The 12,921-nt window shown below is 27.3% G+C and overlaps 1 protein-coding gene across 1 annotated transcript; it reads left to right on the top strand.

Moving 5' to 3' along the window:
• Positions 1–11,207: 11,207 nt before the first annotated feature.
• Positions 11,208–11,945, top strand: LOC106764552. Its single transcript, XM_014648819.2, has one exon. The coding sequence runs from the start codon at positions 11,272–11,274 to the stop codon at positions 11,686–11,688; it is 417 nt and encodes a 138-aa protein (XP_014504305.1). The 5' UTR covers positions 11,208–11,271; the 3' UTR covers positions 11,689–11,945.
• Positions 11,946–12,921: the final 976 nt, after the last annotated feature.

The following is a 12,921-nucleotide window of genomic DNA, read 5'->3' as shown; positions in this document are numbered from 1 at the left end:
TATATATACTTTTCAAATAAGGTGATGTTATAATTATTATGAACTTTGATATCATAGTTACACTGATATCCAAAACTCATCAATTTTTGTCATTACATAAAAATTTATTTAAAAAAAATAAAATAAAAGAATATAAAATATGTGAAACTGATAAAATTCACGTTTCATAAAATATAGACATACTATATCAATTAGAAAGAAAATATAAATAAATATATAGAGATAAAACTAAATTAGTCAATATATCATTATAATGATTTTCTTCACAAAAAATATAACAAATTTTAAATTGTATATGCTTACAAAATGCAAACACCAATGCCGTCTCTTTCTAAAACCTCCCTTAAAAATCACTCATTGATCCCAAAAATTATGACATGCTAAAAAAGAATCATTCTCCAACCAAAGCCTTTGAGATCCTTTCTTCCAAGCATGCTCCAATACATAATTGTCCACATTAAACTCAACATAAATAGAAAATTACAAGTTGAAAAACTAATCTCATATCACCCGACTTTCTCCAAAAATGAAGTCAAACCAAGACAATTCCTAGTTGCACCATCAATATTCATGTTGAGTCAATTAATATATGTAACTTGTTATACATTCATAATTGAAACCACCATACTATTCCTTGTTTGAATATTGAAAAATTTTCACATCAAGTAAAAATAATATTACTCATTCTTTTTAGATTTATTCTCATTCATGCACATAAAATTTTTAATTTCAAAAATAGCATAAAGAAACATAATAAGTCTATTTTGATTTTCTATTCTCCATATCATCCCAATAACTATAATAATAATAACCACTTAGATCACATAAAGAAAAAAAACTAAAAAAAACTTCATAGAATGACTAAATCCAAAGAAAAAAAATTACAAATCCTAAAAAAATTTCTTTCAATCATTCTCATAATAATTATATAGCAATACAACAACGAAATAATAAATAAGACAAAAATTAAACATTATTACCACATAAATAAAAAATTGAATAGAAAAATAACCTCTTTTTCTTTAATTTCAAATCAATGAATAGAAGATCATACAATATCTTTAAAAAAAAAGTCAAAATTTTAACTAACAACATATTATCCAACCAAGATCCTTTAGTACACACAAATCAAAAAAAAAAAAAAAGCAAATAATTTTTGCAACTTCTTTTCTCTACTTTGGTTGTCTGTTTTTTTATGCTTTGCAAATTGACTTATTTCACTCATTTTTAATATATTTATTTTCTATTTCTCTTGTAGTTTATATTGATGAATGCTAATGTCATAGGGTCGGTGATGAATGATATATATATATATATATATATATAAAGAGTCTCGTTGAAAAACAAAAAAGTACTTCAACTCTTTGAAAATCACAATACTAAAAAAATATAACATAGAATTATGGCATCCTGTCTCTACATAATGTGCAGCCACTCTTGTTTGGTATCCCATTTATTCTGTTCACACGAAAGACTTTGAATATATATTTGTCCATTAAATGTAATAGTTATTGCTTTATTATTTTATAGTCAAATTGAATACAACTCAACTACACAAGTTCAATCATGCACGTGACTTGTCAGACTTGCTAGCAAATGTCAACGAAGAGATTAAATCACATTTATTAACAAAAATGTCAACGTGTCTCCATTTGAAGGCTGTAATATAAATTTAGTCTCTCATTTGATTTTTGTTTCAGTTTGATATCTTGCTTTTATATAGTATAAACGATGAAAAATGAGAAAGTAAAAAGTTAAAATAGAAACTATAATATATTTATTATCTTTTAGTATCAAGTCCATTAAATACAATCCTTAATTAAAGTTATTTGTTGATTTATTATTGATTTTAAAGATTGGAATTCTATTTACTTTTAAAAAATGTTACAAGAGAGTTAATAGAAAAATATATATTTAAATGCTAAAGATTGTCGATGTTAATTTTAGAGTTTAGAATTCTCTTTATTTTTAAAAGATATCTCAAAAAAAGAAAAAAAAAAAAATATATATATATATATATATATATATATATATATATATATATAAATATTTAAATTGTATTTAGTATCCATTCTCAAGTAATATAATATTTGATATACCGATAAGTTTTACAGTCGATGTTAACAAATGAGACTTCATATTTGAAATTGCTTATTCCTTTTTCGAAATAATATTAATGTTCGAACACTAAATCTATTAAAATATGATCCTAAATTATTATCCAAAAATTTGTTTACTTTAAAATTTCTTCAATTCTTAAAAATGTTTTAGAAAGTTAAAGAAAAAAATGTGTATTTAAATTATTTTTAATGTTGACTTTTAAAAACTAGCAAAGACTACTAAAATATATTATTTACATCTTATTATTACTATATTTACAAGTATATTTAGAGAATAATTTACTATGTAGCGTATTTTTCGATAATTGTCGCGTACTGAAATTTCCCTTCGTAGGAAGCAAACGGAATGTTAAGTTTGAACTTACTAACTTTGATTTTTTAAGAGCCTATGTTAGAGCATATTAATTCTTGTGATAATTTACCATATCAGTTTTCAACATTATAACATGTGACAAACTACAATAAATGTCATGCCATATAATTAGTGTTTGTGAATTAAACAAAAATTAAGACTGCTTGGACCAAAAAATAATGAAATAAACATTTTAGTCTAACAAATTATAGAGGACCAAACTAATATAAAAGTTCAAAATTATATTTTACCCTAATCTTAATTATCATTATAAAATTTAAAAGCTAATCTTTTTTGTTTCCATTACATATGTGTTGAAAATGTTTCAAAAGAATTATTGTAAGAAATAAAGATTATAAAGGTGAGTCATAATCACATGCATAATTACTTAAAAAATTCAAATAATTTTTTTTTATTTAAAATCAGTCATGTGGTATATTATTATAATTTTTTTTTATCATAATAAAAATATTTTATAATTCTATGAATTTTAAAAAATACTTTAATAAATTATAACTATATCCCAATATATTTATAGTATAGTTTACCTGTGTATTTCTTGGAATAAGTACGTGTAAGTTAGTGATTCTCAATATAAATGGATAGAGAATATCATTGACTTTTTTGAATGTGAAATATTAGATTATCATAAATAATATTAAGATTGAATTATTTAGATTAGTTATAAATTTTAAAGAAGTCTTGTTAGGGGATTGGGACACACCTTTTACGAATTCAATTAAAATCTTTGAAATATTTTGTAAATAAAAGAGTTGCCTTGTCGGAACCGAAACACTACAGTGACCTAAATAGGAAAGAAAAACAATTTGTACAATAAAAAGAAAAAGGGATAAAAAAAATGAGATAAAGTTTTATTGCAATAAAAATTATAATAAAAAAAACTGTGCATAAATTTGTCGGTACAGAATATATAAACATTGCTAAGAGTTTTAAAATCATTATCCAATTACGAAATATGTTATATATTAAGGTTGTTTATTTTAATAATATTTATATTAAAACTAATTTCTATTACTATTTTTCATGATTGTATATTTTTTTACAGTAGCAATACGTAAAATTAAATTAAATATGATATTATATAAATAATACAGCTTTAGAAAATAAGACCGAATCAAGTTAGTGTATTTTTCAAAATAGGACAGCATATTTATTTATTTTTCATCCAATAGGCCGGCGTTTAAGAACATTAATTAATTCCATATTAAAATAATGATGTTAATCAACTAAATTAAAAAGTATTTGCGGGCTAAAACGAGTGGTCCCCAACCACCTAGGTTAATTAACAGTAAAATTATCTATGATTTAATTAATATTTTGGAAACTTGATACTAATATAAAATAGATGATATTTACTCTCTTTTTTTTTATTATATCCTAGTGTTATACATCACATTTTCCCCCAAATATTTGCCTAACAATGTGAATTAAGAGATTGACATTGAAAAAATAAATAAGTCCTAGAACACTTTTAGTTTAGGGTTAAATATGTTTTTAGTCTCTATATTTTGAAGTGATTTTGGTTTTAGTCCCTCTTTTAAATTAAAGTACAATTTAGTCCTTCAACTTTAGAAAACTCTGGTTTTAGTCCTTTTTATCAAAATTTCTGGTAAAAAGTAAATAAAGTTAAAAAATTTTGGTAAAAAAGACTAAAACCAGAATTTTCTAAAGTTGAAGGACTAAATTGTATCTTAGTTTAAAAGAAAGATTAAAACCAAAATCGTCCCAAAATATAGAGACTAAAAACATATTTAACCAGTTTATTTTAAAAAAGAGTAATTTTATTGCGTCAAAAAACTAAAAGGGCCAAAACCAAATATAATATAGATAAAAGAGCCTTAAAAATAAAAGCTTCCTCTTTTTAAAAATTCCAAGAATTTCATTTTAGTTCACACATCCTTGTTTTTGTTTGTGTAAGAAGATTTCTTCTTCTTCTTCTATGTATAATACTCATGCGAAAATTTATCTAATCAACAACAAAGTAGCATACATTGAGATTTTTAAATAAGTTTTCACAATTAAAGCTTTTTTAATTAATTTCAAAACAAACATTAAGTTTATAATAAACAAAGTGCTTAAATTAGCATTAGTAATCATTTTTAGATAAGTTTTTGAATAATGTTATTCTTTTCCCTTAAAACTTGTTTTTACCATAAATATTTCATCTTATTTTCATCCATTTTATATTTATAAATACTTAATCATTTTTTTCACTAGTATTCATAAATTTCCTCACACTCTTATATTTCATCAACACTCATCTAGTTCACCACATTCATCTTTATCCACACTCATCTATTATACACACATTCATCTACATTTTTTCTTCATCTTCTTTATCTGTATTTTTCTCTTCTTTTCCTTCTTCCATATCCCTCTCCTTATATCCTTCTTTTATACTCATTTCTTTCATCACATTCATCTCTTTCATCCATTATTTAAAATAAAATGCATTAGTGTCGGTTTCACCGAAACTAAATTGTCTCAGTTAAACAATTAATTTAAAAATTAGCATTCTTGATTATATAAATCCAATACTAACAATTATTTAGTATCATCTTTTGCGTGTAAGATTTTGGTTTACTCTAAATATATATTTTCTTTTAGTATTTTGAATAGAAAATGGTATCAATTTTTTTAATATGAATTTAAGTTGAGTCATATTAATTGTTAAATCTTTTTGATAAATTTATCATAATAAGACTCATTAGTAGTATTAAAGTCCATTATAAATCTTAATAATCAACTTCAATTACTAGTGAGATGTTGGTGTCTCGTTACTTTTTAAATCCCTCAAAACTTAAATTTAAAGAAATTTGTGAATTCTTATTGAAAATATTAGGATCTACTTTAAAAAAATTAAATTTAATATTTATATTTCCAAAATTGAAATCACATTAATAAAATTAATTTAAATTTTTAGATTAAATAACACTTTTTAATTTAGTAATATAGTTTTACTCTTTTTCAAATTTATATATATTATTTTAAAGATGGATAGATTCTTTAAGAGTTATAAGTTATATAAGTAGAGGAAAAGTAATTTAATCTAATTGAGAGCATTAGGTGTGATCCAAACTATTTTACATATTATATTCACTTTTAATAAGATACCATCTATACTTTATATTCACTACTAAGATACAATATACTTTTACACCTCTAGTATTAACATAATTTCATTATTTGCAATCCAGTATACGAATGAGTAAGGTTGGAAGTCCTACATCGACTAGAAATAAGGCCAAATTATAATATACAAGTGAGATGCAAATCTCACTTTACAAACTGGTTGTGTGGAGTTGAATTAGGCTTAAACCCACTTTCTAATAAGTAATGAATTTAACACCTAGTAGTTAAGAATAAAAATTGTACTATGATATGAATCACCGATTTCTAACCAAATGTTTGGTCACTAACCACCGACACATGCCATCAACATCATGATAATCACCCAACATGTTCTTAGGTTAAGTGTTTCAGAGCAAATTAATGAGAATTAATAATAACAGGAATGCAATACCAGCTTTCACAAATGGGAAGTCCTCTTTAACCATATGATGCAAATGAATTAGAATGAAGAAATGGTCACAACTATATTACGTATGCATTTATACATCGTCTAATTTGTCTTAAATAGGAAGGTTCTGGGAAATAACCTTAAACGGGGTGGGGAGAAAACTATGATGTTAGCTAAAAAATATCATCTTAATAATATTCAACCCAAGTTTATAGGTATCAACTTAGTTATAATAATTTAATAAATAAATAGAAATCAAAGTGACTTAACAAAATTTAATATGATTAAATAAAGTTGAAAATGTAGACAGCTGTCTTCTGAGAGAAGAGTTCCTATAATTAAATTTAGGAAAATGATATTTTCACATCAATTTTTGACACTATTTTGACACTGCACACGTGTCAAAACATGGTTGGACGATTTTAAATTAAAAAAACTGAAACAAGGACATATTTAGAAGAAAAAAACTAAAGTTTTTTTTTTTAATTTGAAATCGTCCAACCACATTTTGACATGTGTGCAGTGTCAAAATGGTGTCAAAAAATTGGTGTCAAAATATCATTTTTCTTAAATCTATTATCACCACTCTCTCATTCTTTTTTTTATTTGTTTTCAAATCATCAAATTAGTGATAGAAGAAATATCAAAATTCAAATATAATTTTTATGGGGTGAGAGTGAAAAGATAGGAAAATAACATAGAAGAAATGGATAAACATTTGCAAACCAAAGAAATATAAGAGGTCTAAAAATAAAAGACATAAATGAAGGTTTACAATCCAAAAATACGAAAAGAGTGTAAATATATATTATCTAATTATTGAGATTAGAGATGACAATGAGTTTGACTAGCTTCACATTCTCATATTTATTTCTAAAGAAAAAATTTATATTTTCATATTGAAATTATTTGACTAAAACAAAAAAAGTTCTTTAAATGAAACAAAAATTAAAAATAAGATAATAAGAAGTAAATTTTTTTATTTTACCTAATAAATAAAAATTTTATGTTATTGAATACTTAAAATTAGAGTTAAATATTTTATATTAAAAAATAAAATATAAATAAAATATTAAAAAAAGTAATATTTAAATATGAGACATACAAAATATTTCTTTACATACATCATTTATATGCAAAAGGTTAGAATAAGAGAGAAAATATATTGGATATACGAATTGATTTCCATATAAGTCGAATAATTAAAAAAAATGGTATAACTAAAAGAAAAAAAATTATAAAACTAATTGTTAATATATATATATATATATATATATATATATATATATATATATATATATATATATATATATATATATATATATATTAGATCATTTAACAAATTATAAGTATTTTATTAATTGAAATCGGAATTAGGAGGATGAGGATGAATATTAGGATGGGGATGAGAATGAGGACAAAACATATTTATATATACTTATCATCATTTTTATATTCAATTGAAAAAATTGGATATTATCTGTACCTAGTGAATTCAGATATTTTTTGTTAACAAAAGGATTACTTCAGATAAGACTCACAATGATGAATTTATTTGTCATTCCTATTTGTCATTGAAAATAGTTAAATAATGATGTTATAACAAAAAATAAATAAATTGATGTGGTGAAATGATTTAGAGAAAGTAACATGATCATAATAATATCTAGATTGGCGTGACAATAACAATTTATAAATTGGGAAAATGAATAAAAAATATTTTTTGACAAAATTATCTTTGGTACAAAATTATCCTAGAATGTATATTAATTTAAATGCTAAACAAACTTTTGAAAGATTGATCAATTGTAATAATAGGATGTGGGAATGAAAGTTTATCTGAAAGAATGGTTTGAGTATGAATTAAATCAAGTCAAGGAACTCAAATAAGAATTTTCACAATATAGAAAACCAACTCAAGGACAAGACACATGAAGAGAATGAAAGACAGAAGATACCAAAACTTTTATCGTTAAATTAGCTTGTAATATTATACATAAGAATTGCAATGGGGAACAAAAAGACTTTTACTAAACAATATATAAAACTTATAAGAATACGATTTTATATAAATTTGGACAAAGGAATAGTGAGAACATTTTTGAGATGGTAGCATTAAATTTTTAGACATGAATGAGAAATAAAATATCAAAATCAAATTTTTCATAGTTGAAAGTTTGTTTATGTTAGAAAACGTGTATCTAATTTGTCCTAAAATAATTCAAAAAAAGTGAATTAAAACAAGACTCGTCTACTGTATTGTTATTTGTATATATCTTTCTAATCCTTACTGTTAGTAGTTATGCTATTCATTGTTATGTTGCTAATTTTTTTAAACAATCTTATTGTCAAGGAAGTGACTACATTTTAGGATTTATCAGAAAAAGTATTACTAAAAGGAAAATTATAAAAGTAATTTTAACTCGAGAATTTTGTATTACAAATGTATTATGATATAATACATTTCTTATAGAATGTTATATTTTTTCCGTAAAAATTATAAAAAAAAAAAATTCGAATTTTTTTTTTAAAACAGATAAATAGAAAATCACCTATGTGAAGGGTAAAATTGTTATTTTGAAAATTAGGAATGTTTGTATGAAAAAATTGTGCCATAGCAAGAAGCAAAAGCCTAACAAAAATAAACAATTAAAACTGGATCAGCCTTGTTAGGCTCTCGCCAGGTTCAGTAGAAAGGAAACAAAAGCCCAAAATCAATGGAAGGCGTGAAATATAAGTGGGCTGAACAAGAATCCAACGAAGCCTGTAAAAAGACAAAAGGGTAAAAAAAAAGAGTAATAGATACAATAAGGGCGTTACTCCCTGCACCTCCCCCATTTTCTTCCTCCACCTCCCCCTTCCTTTTTTATCCCTCATTCTATTTTTCTATTCCTAATTTACCCTTTTTATTTTTAGAGTTAAAGTTTAATAATTTTTACTCAGTTTCAGAATACAAGATATTTCATTCTCTTTTACATTCATTGTTCTTTCATGGTAACATGTTACTCAAAAGAATTGTTGAAGGAGTGAAGAATTTCAATCTGTAAAATCTTTAAACAAATATAAATATCCGTTAACGNATGTCAATAGNCGTTCCAGATAAAAANGGATGTCAGTTTCCGTTCCAGATAAAAACGGATGTCAACATTTTAAAATGCAAAGTTGCAACGCGCACCTAGAAATATGCAATAAAACAAGTATTGTTTCAATTTTTTTTATTCATTTGGAGACATCCAATTACACTTTCACAAATAAAATCAAACCCAACTTCTAACCGAGAAATTCAAATCTCCCACCCCATACCATAAATTTTTAGTTGAATGACAAGCACCCCATCTTTAAAGTGGAGAAAATATATGAATGAAGGGAGANGAAGCAACACATATCCTTATTTATTACATTCCGAATATTGTCTCTCATTTATAAACAAAAAAGAAAAAATCATAACTTCAAAAGACAACCTTTTTCATTCTATGAAACACAGAGAATTACCATTTTGCTTCACAAGGCTCTCTTAACTTCCTTGCCTGAGCACTCCACCACCCCCAAAACGCCATAAACGAAAACCACAGCAGAAACAGAAACANCTTCTTCATGGGATCAAATAAAAAACCTCTTAACCTTCAAGTAGATGGAAGGGTCGAGGGTTCATGACCCTTCAAAAGGGTACTCAAACTTGCAGCCCCATATGCAGCTTCAGAGACGTTGTTCATGGGAAGACATGTGTTGTGCAGAAACACCACCACACCACGCACCACCAATGCCCACCACTACCACCGAAACCCCAACACCACCGCACCAAACCACTATGGAAAGCAAAGTTAGAGTTTAGAGTGTTTGAAAGAGAAGTCAACAAGAGAGAAAAAAAAAAAAGTCACGAATGTGGAAGAAGAAGAGGCGAAACTTAAAATTTGGGGGAGGTGGGCTGTCAGCAGAATAAAACTAAAACTAAGGGGGAGGTAAGGGGGAGGTACGGCTCTGAAGAGAGTAAAAATTAGGGTTCAGTGGTTACCCTCTTAAATAACATTAAAAGTAAAAAAAAAAATAATAAAAAGGATAAAAAAGTAAAGAAAAAGGATAATGTTGTAATAAAAAGAAAGAAACTGAAAGTTGGGGAGGTAGAGGGAGAAAATGAGGAGGTGGAGGGAACAACGCCCATACAATAATAAACGATGTAATAAATAAACGCAACGAGAGATGGGAAAAATACATATACCTATAGTACCTTTTTAATCAAACCCAACCAAATGTTGTTGTTGTTGTTTTTTTTTTTTTTGTAAGGTTATAGGATAATTTATTTTATTATCATTTCAGGTTATTAATTTCATTTATTTTTAGTTTAGTGTTTTTATAAAATTACTCAAATAAAATAGTAAAATAAAAATTAGAAAATCCCCGCTCATAAAATTGAAGTAAACGTAAACTTAAATGAACTCCAAAAATAAACCTTTCACATAAATTATTGTGATACAATATTTTTATATTTGATATGTAAGAAGTAAAGGCATAAATTAAGAACAGAGACAAAAAAATAAATAATGTAGCTCGCGGCATGCAGAGACATGCTGAATTTGGTTGAATGTTTTAGCCTTGGACGATGAAACATGGTTTTGGAATCAACGAAAGCATATCCTTTTCTTAAACTATAAGCATTCTAGTCGAAGCACCGAAAGTGGTTGAAAGCACACACTGTAACAGATGTGTTATTATTTAGAGTGAAACAGAGATGAGTGGAATAATCAGTGGGTTCCCCTGTTTTGGACTTGTGTCATGTACTTCCACAAGTTAGCTCCTTTCGATAGATGTTTCACCATGCTTTTCTCCCAACACCAATGGAACCTTCTCGAAACTTGGAGCAAGTCAATGCATTGGCCAACAGATTTTTATTAGATCATGATATTCTAACAACTTATTTTGTTTGACCTGGATATTTTATATTTTCTTACATGATTATTTGTTAGCTGATTTATGGCCCACAATAATCTCTCCACCGTTTCAATAGAACTTTCCTATTGGTAAGTGTGCCAAAGAAAAAAGAAGCAATTATTCAACTGTGCAAAGACCGCAAGCATTCGTGTTCAAAATCAAGCAAACAATGGTCACAAAAAGCGAAACTAATCAAAACATGTTTTTCAGTTATAATAATATTAACCAACTGTATACTACTCATTGCTATATAAACCCTGAACAACCAACAAAGGTTGTCATCCGAAACCAAAGAAACATAAAGTTGGCAGCAATTTAGTTGTGAGAAGAGAATGAGTGTGGAGGTTTTAGACGGCGCAACCATAGTTGGTTTCGTGGAGGACGAGGAAGCGTTCGGAGAGTGTGTGAGGGAGCTGTTCTGGCAGCTGGACACGGACAAGGATGGTGTTCTGTCGTACGCGGAGATGCTGAAGGAGTTGCAGAGGATGAGGGTGTTGGAGATTCATTTTGGCGTGGACGTGAAGCATGAGCCTGAGGAAGTGGCACGTGTGTACGAGTCAATGTTCGTGCAATTCGACCATGATCTGAATGGAAGGGTTGACATGGAAGAGTTCAAGGAGGAAACGAAGGAGATAATGCTTGCCATGGCCAATGGGCTTGGGTCTGTTCCGGTTCAGATGGCTCTGGAACACGACAGTCTTCTCATGAAGGCAGTTCAACGAGAGTGCTCCCCAAAAATTTCTGCATAGAGAACCAAAATCAATATCTGTCACTCTATTTATACCTGCTTTCTCATTTAGTTTTTTTTTTTTTTCTCTTTTTTCTGTTTTTCTTTAAGTGAAGTGTGGAGTTTTATCAGAACATTACGGAAATGAACAAAATTTAAAAAATTACGAGATGTAGGTTAGTTGTCTGAGAAATTATATAAAGAAGTCGTGCATGTTATGCTTCTGTGATCCCTTTAATTTTTGTCTTATTGAATGTTTTTTTAAGGCCTTGAGACTTATCTATCAGAGTTTGATTCAATCATCATAAACTTTGTAGTCATTGTTGATGTGGTATTGCTTTGGCATTGTTGCCTACTTGGACTCAAATTACATACGTTCAACAAGTTCAATTTCAAAAGCTTCACTAGAATGCACCACTGCTCCAACAACATCTTGTTCCTCATATAGCATGCATGCCCTCAATGTCATCTATAATATATCTTATTAGAGGTTTATCAACAATGGATTGAGAAGAAGATCCTCAAAATTTCAAAAAATACATTATAGCAAAAGTAGAAGATTAAAATATTGAATAAGGTGATCACTAAATTGATGGCGTGTGTTATGGTCTCTCCATGATAGAGAGATAACAAATCTCTTTTTTTCTTTTTCTTGTTGTAACCGTTAATGTTAGTTGTTATCTTTCCTTGATTTATATATAAACCTTTTGTGCTGCTGTTTTGTACACATTTTATTCTCTTCAATAATCATGAGAAATCCTCTTTTAAGTATTTTGTCAAACGCTATCATGGTATGAGATTGAAAATCTATATATGTTTCTCTCATGGCCACTCAATCATTTTTCTAACCTTGTTTATCCTTTATTTCTCTATTTCGGAGAAATCCAATCCTAATTTTCGTCACTCCTCCTCTCTCAGACACCAATTTTCAATAATGGCGACATGATATGTTTGTAGCCTTAGAAATCAAGAACAAAGAAATTTTTTTTCTTAGTATCATTCCTTGCCTTCCCCCTAACTATGTTCTTCATGAAACATGGAAAAGATGTAACAAGATGGCGATGTCATGGTTGACACGTTTTACGTCTCTTCCAATCAAACAATCCGTCATGTGGATGGACTCCCCTTACAATCAATGGTTTCTTCATCAGTTAGATGTTGATAATTCTTTCCTCCATGGTGATTTAATCAAAGAAATCTACATGAAGCCTCCTATTGGTCTTTGTCCTTCTAATCCTAATCCTGTTTGCAAGCT

This window comes from Vigna radiata, chromosome 6 (genome assembly GCF_000741045.1).
Source record: "Vigna radiata var. radiata cultivar VC1973A chromosome 6, Vradiata_ver6, whole genome shotgun sequence".
Lineage (NCBI taxonomy): Eukaryota > Viridiplantae > Streptophyta > Magnoliopsida > Fabales > Fabaceae > Vigna > Vigna radiata.
Note: the sequence above shows the minus strand (reverse complement) of the source record. Positions and strands in the feature narration are given on the sequence as shown.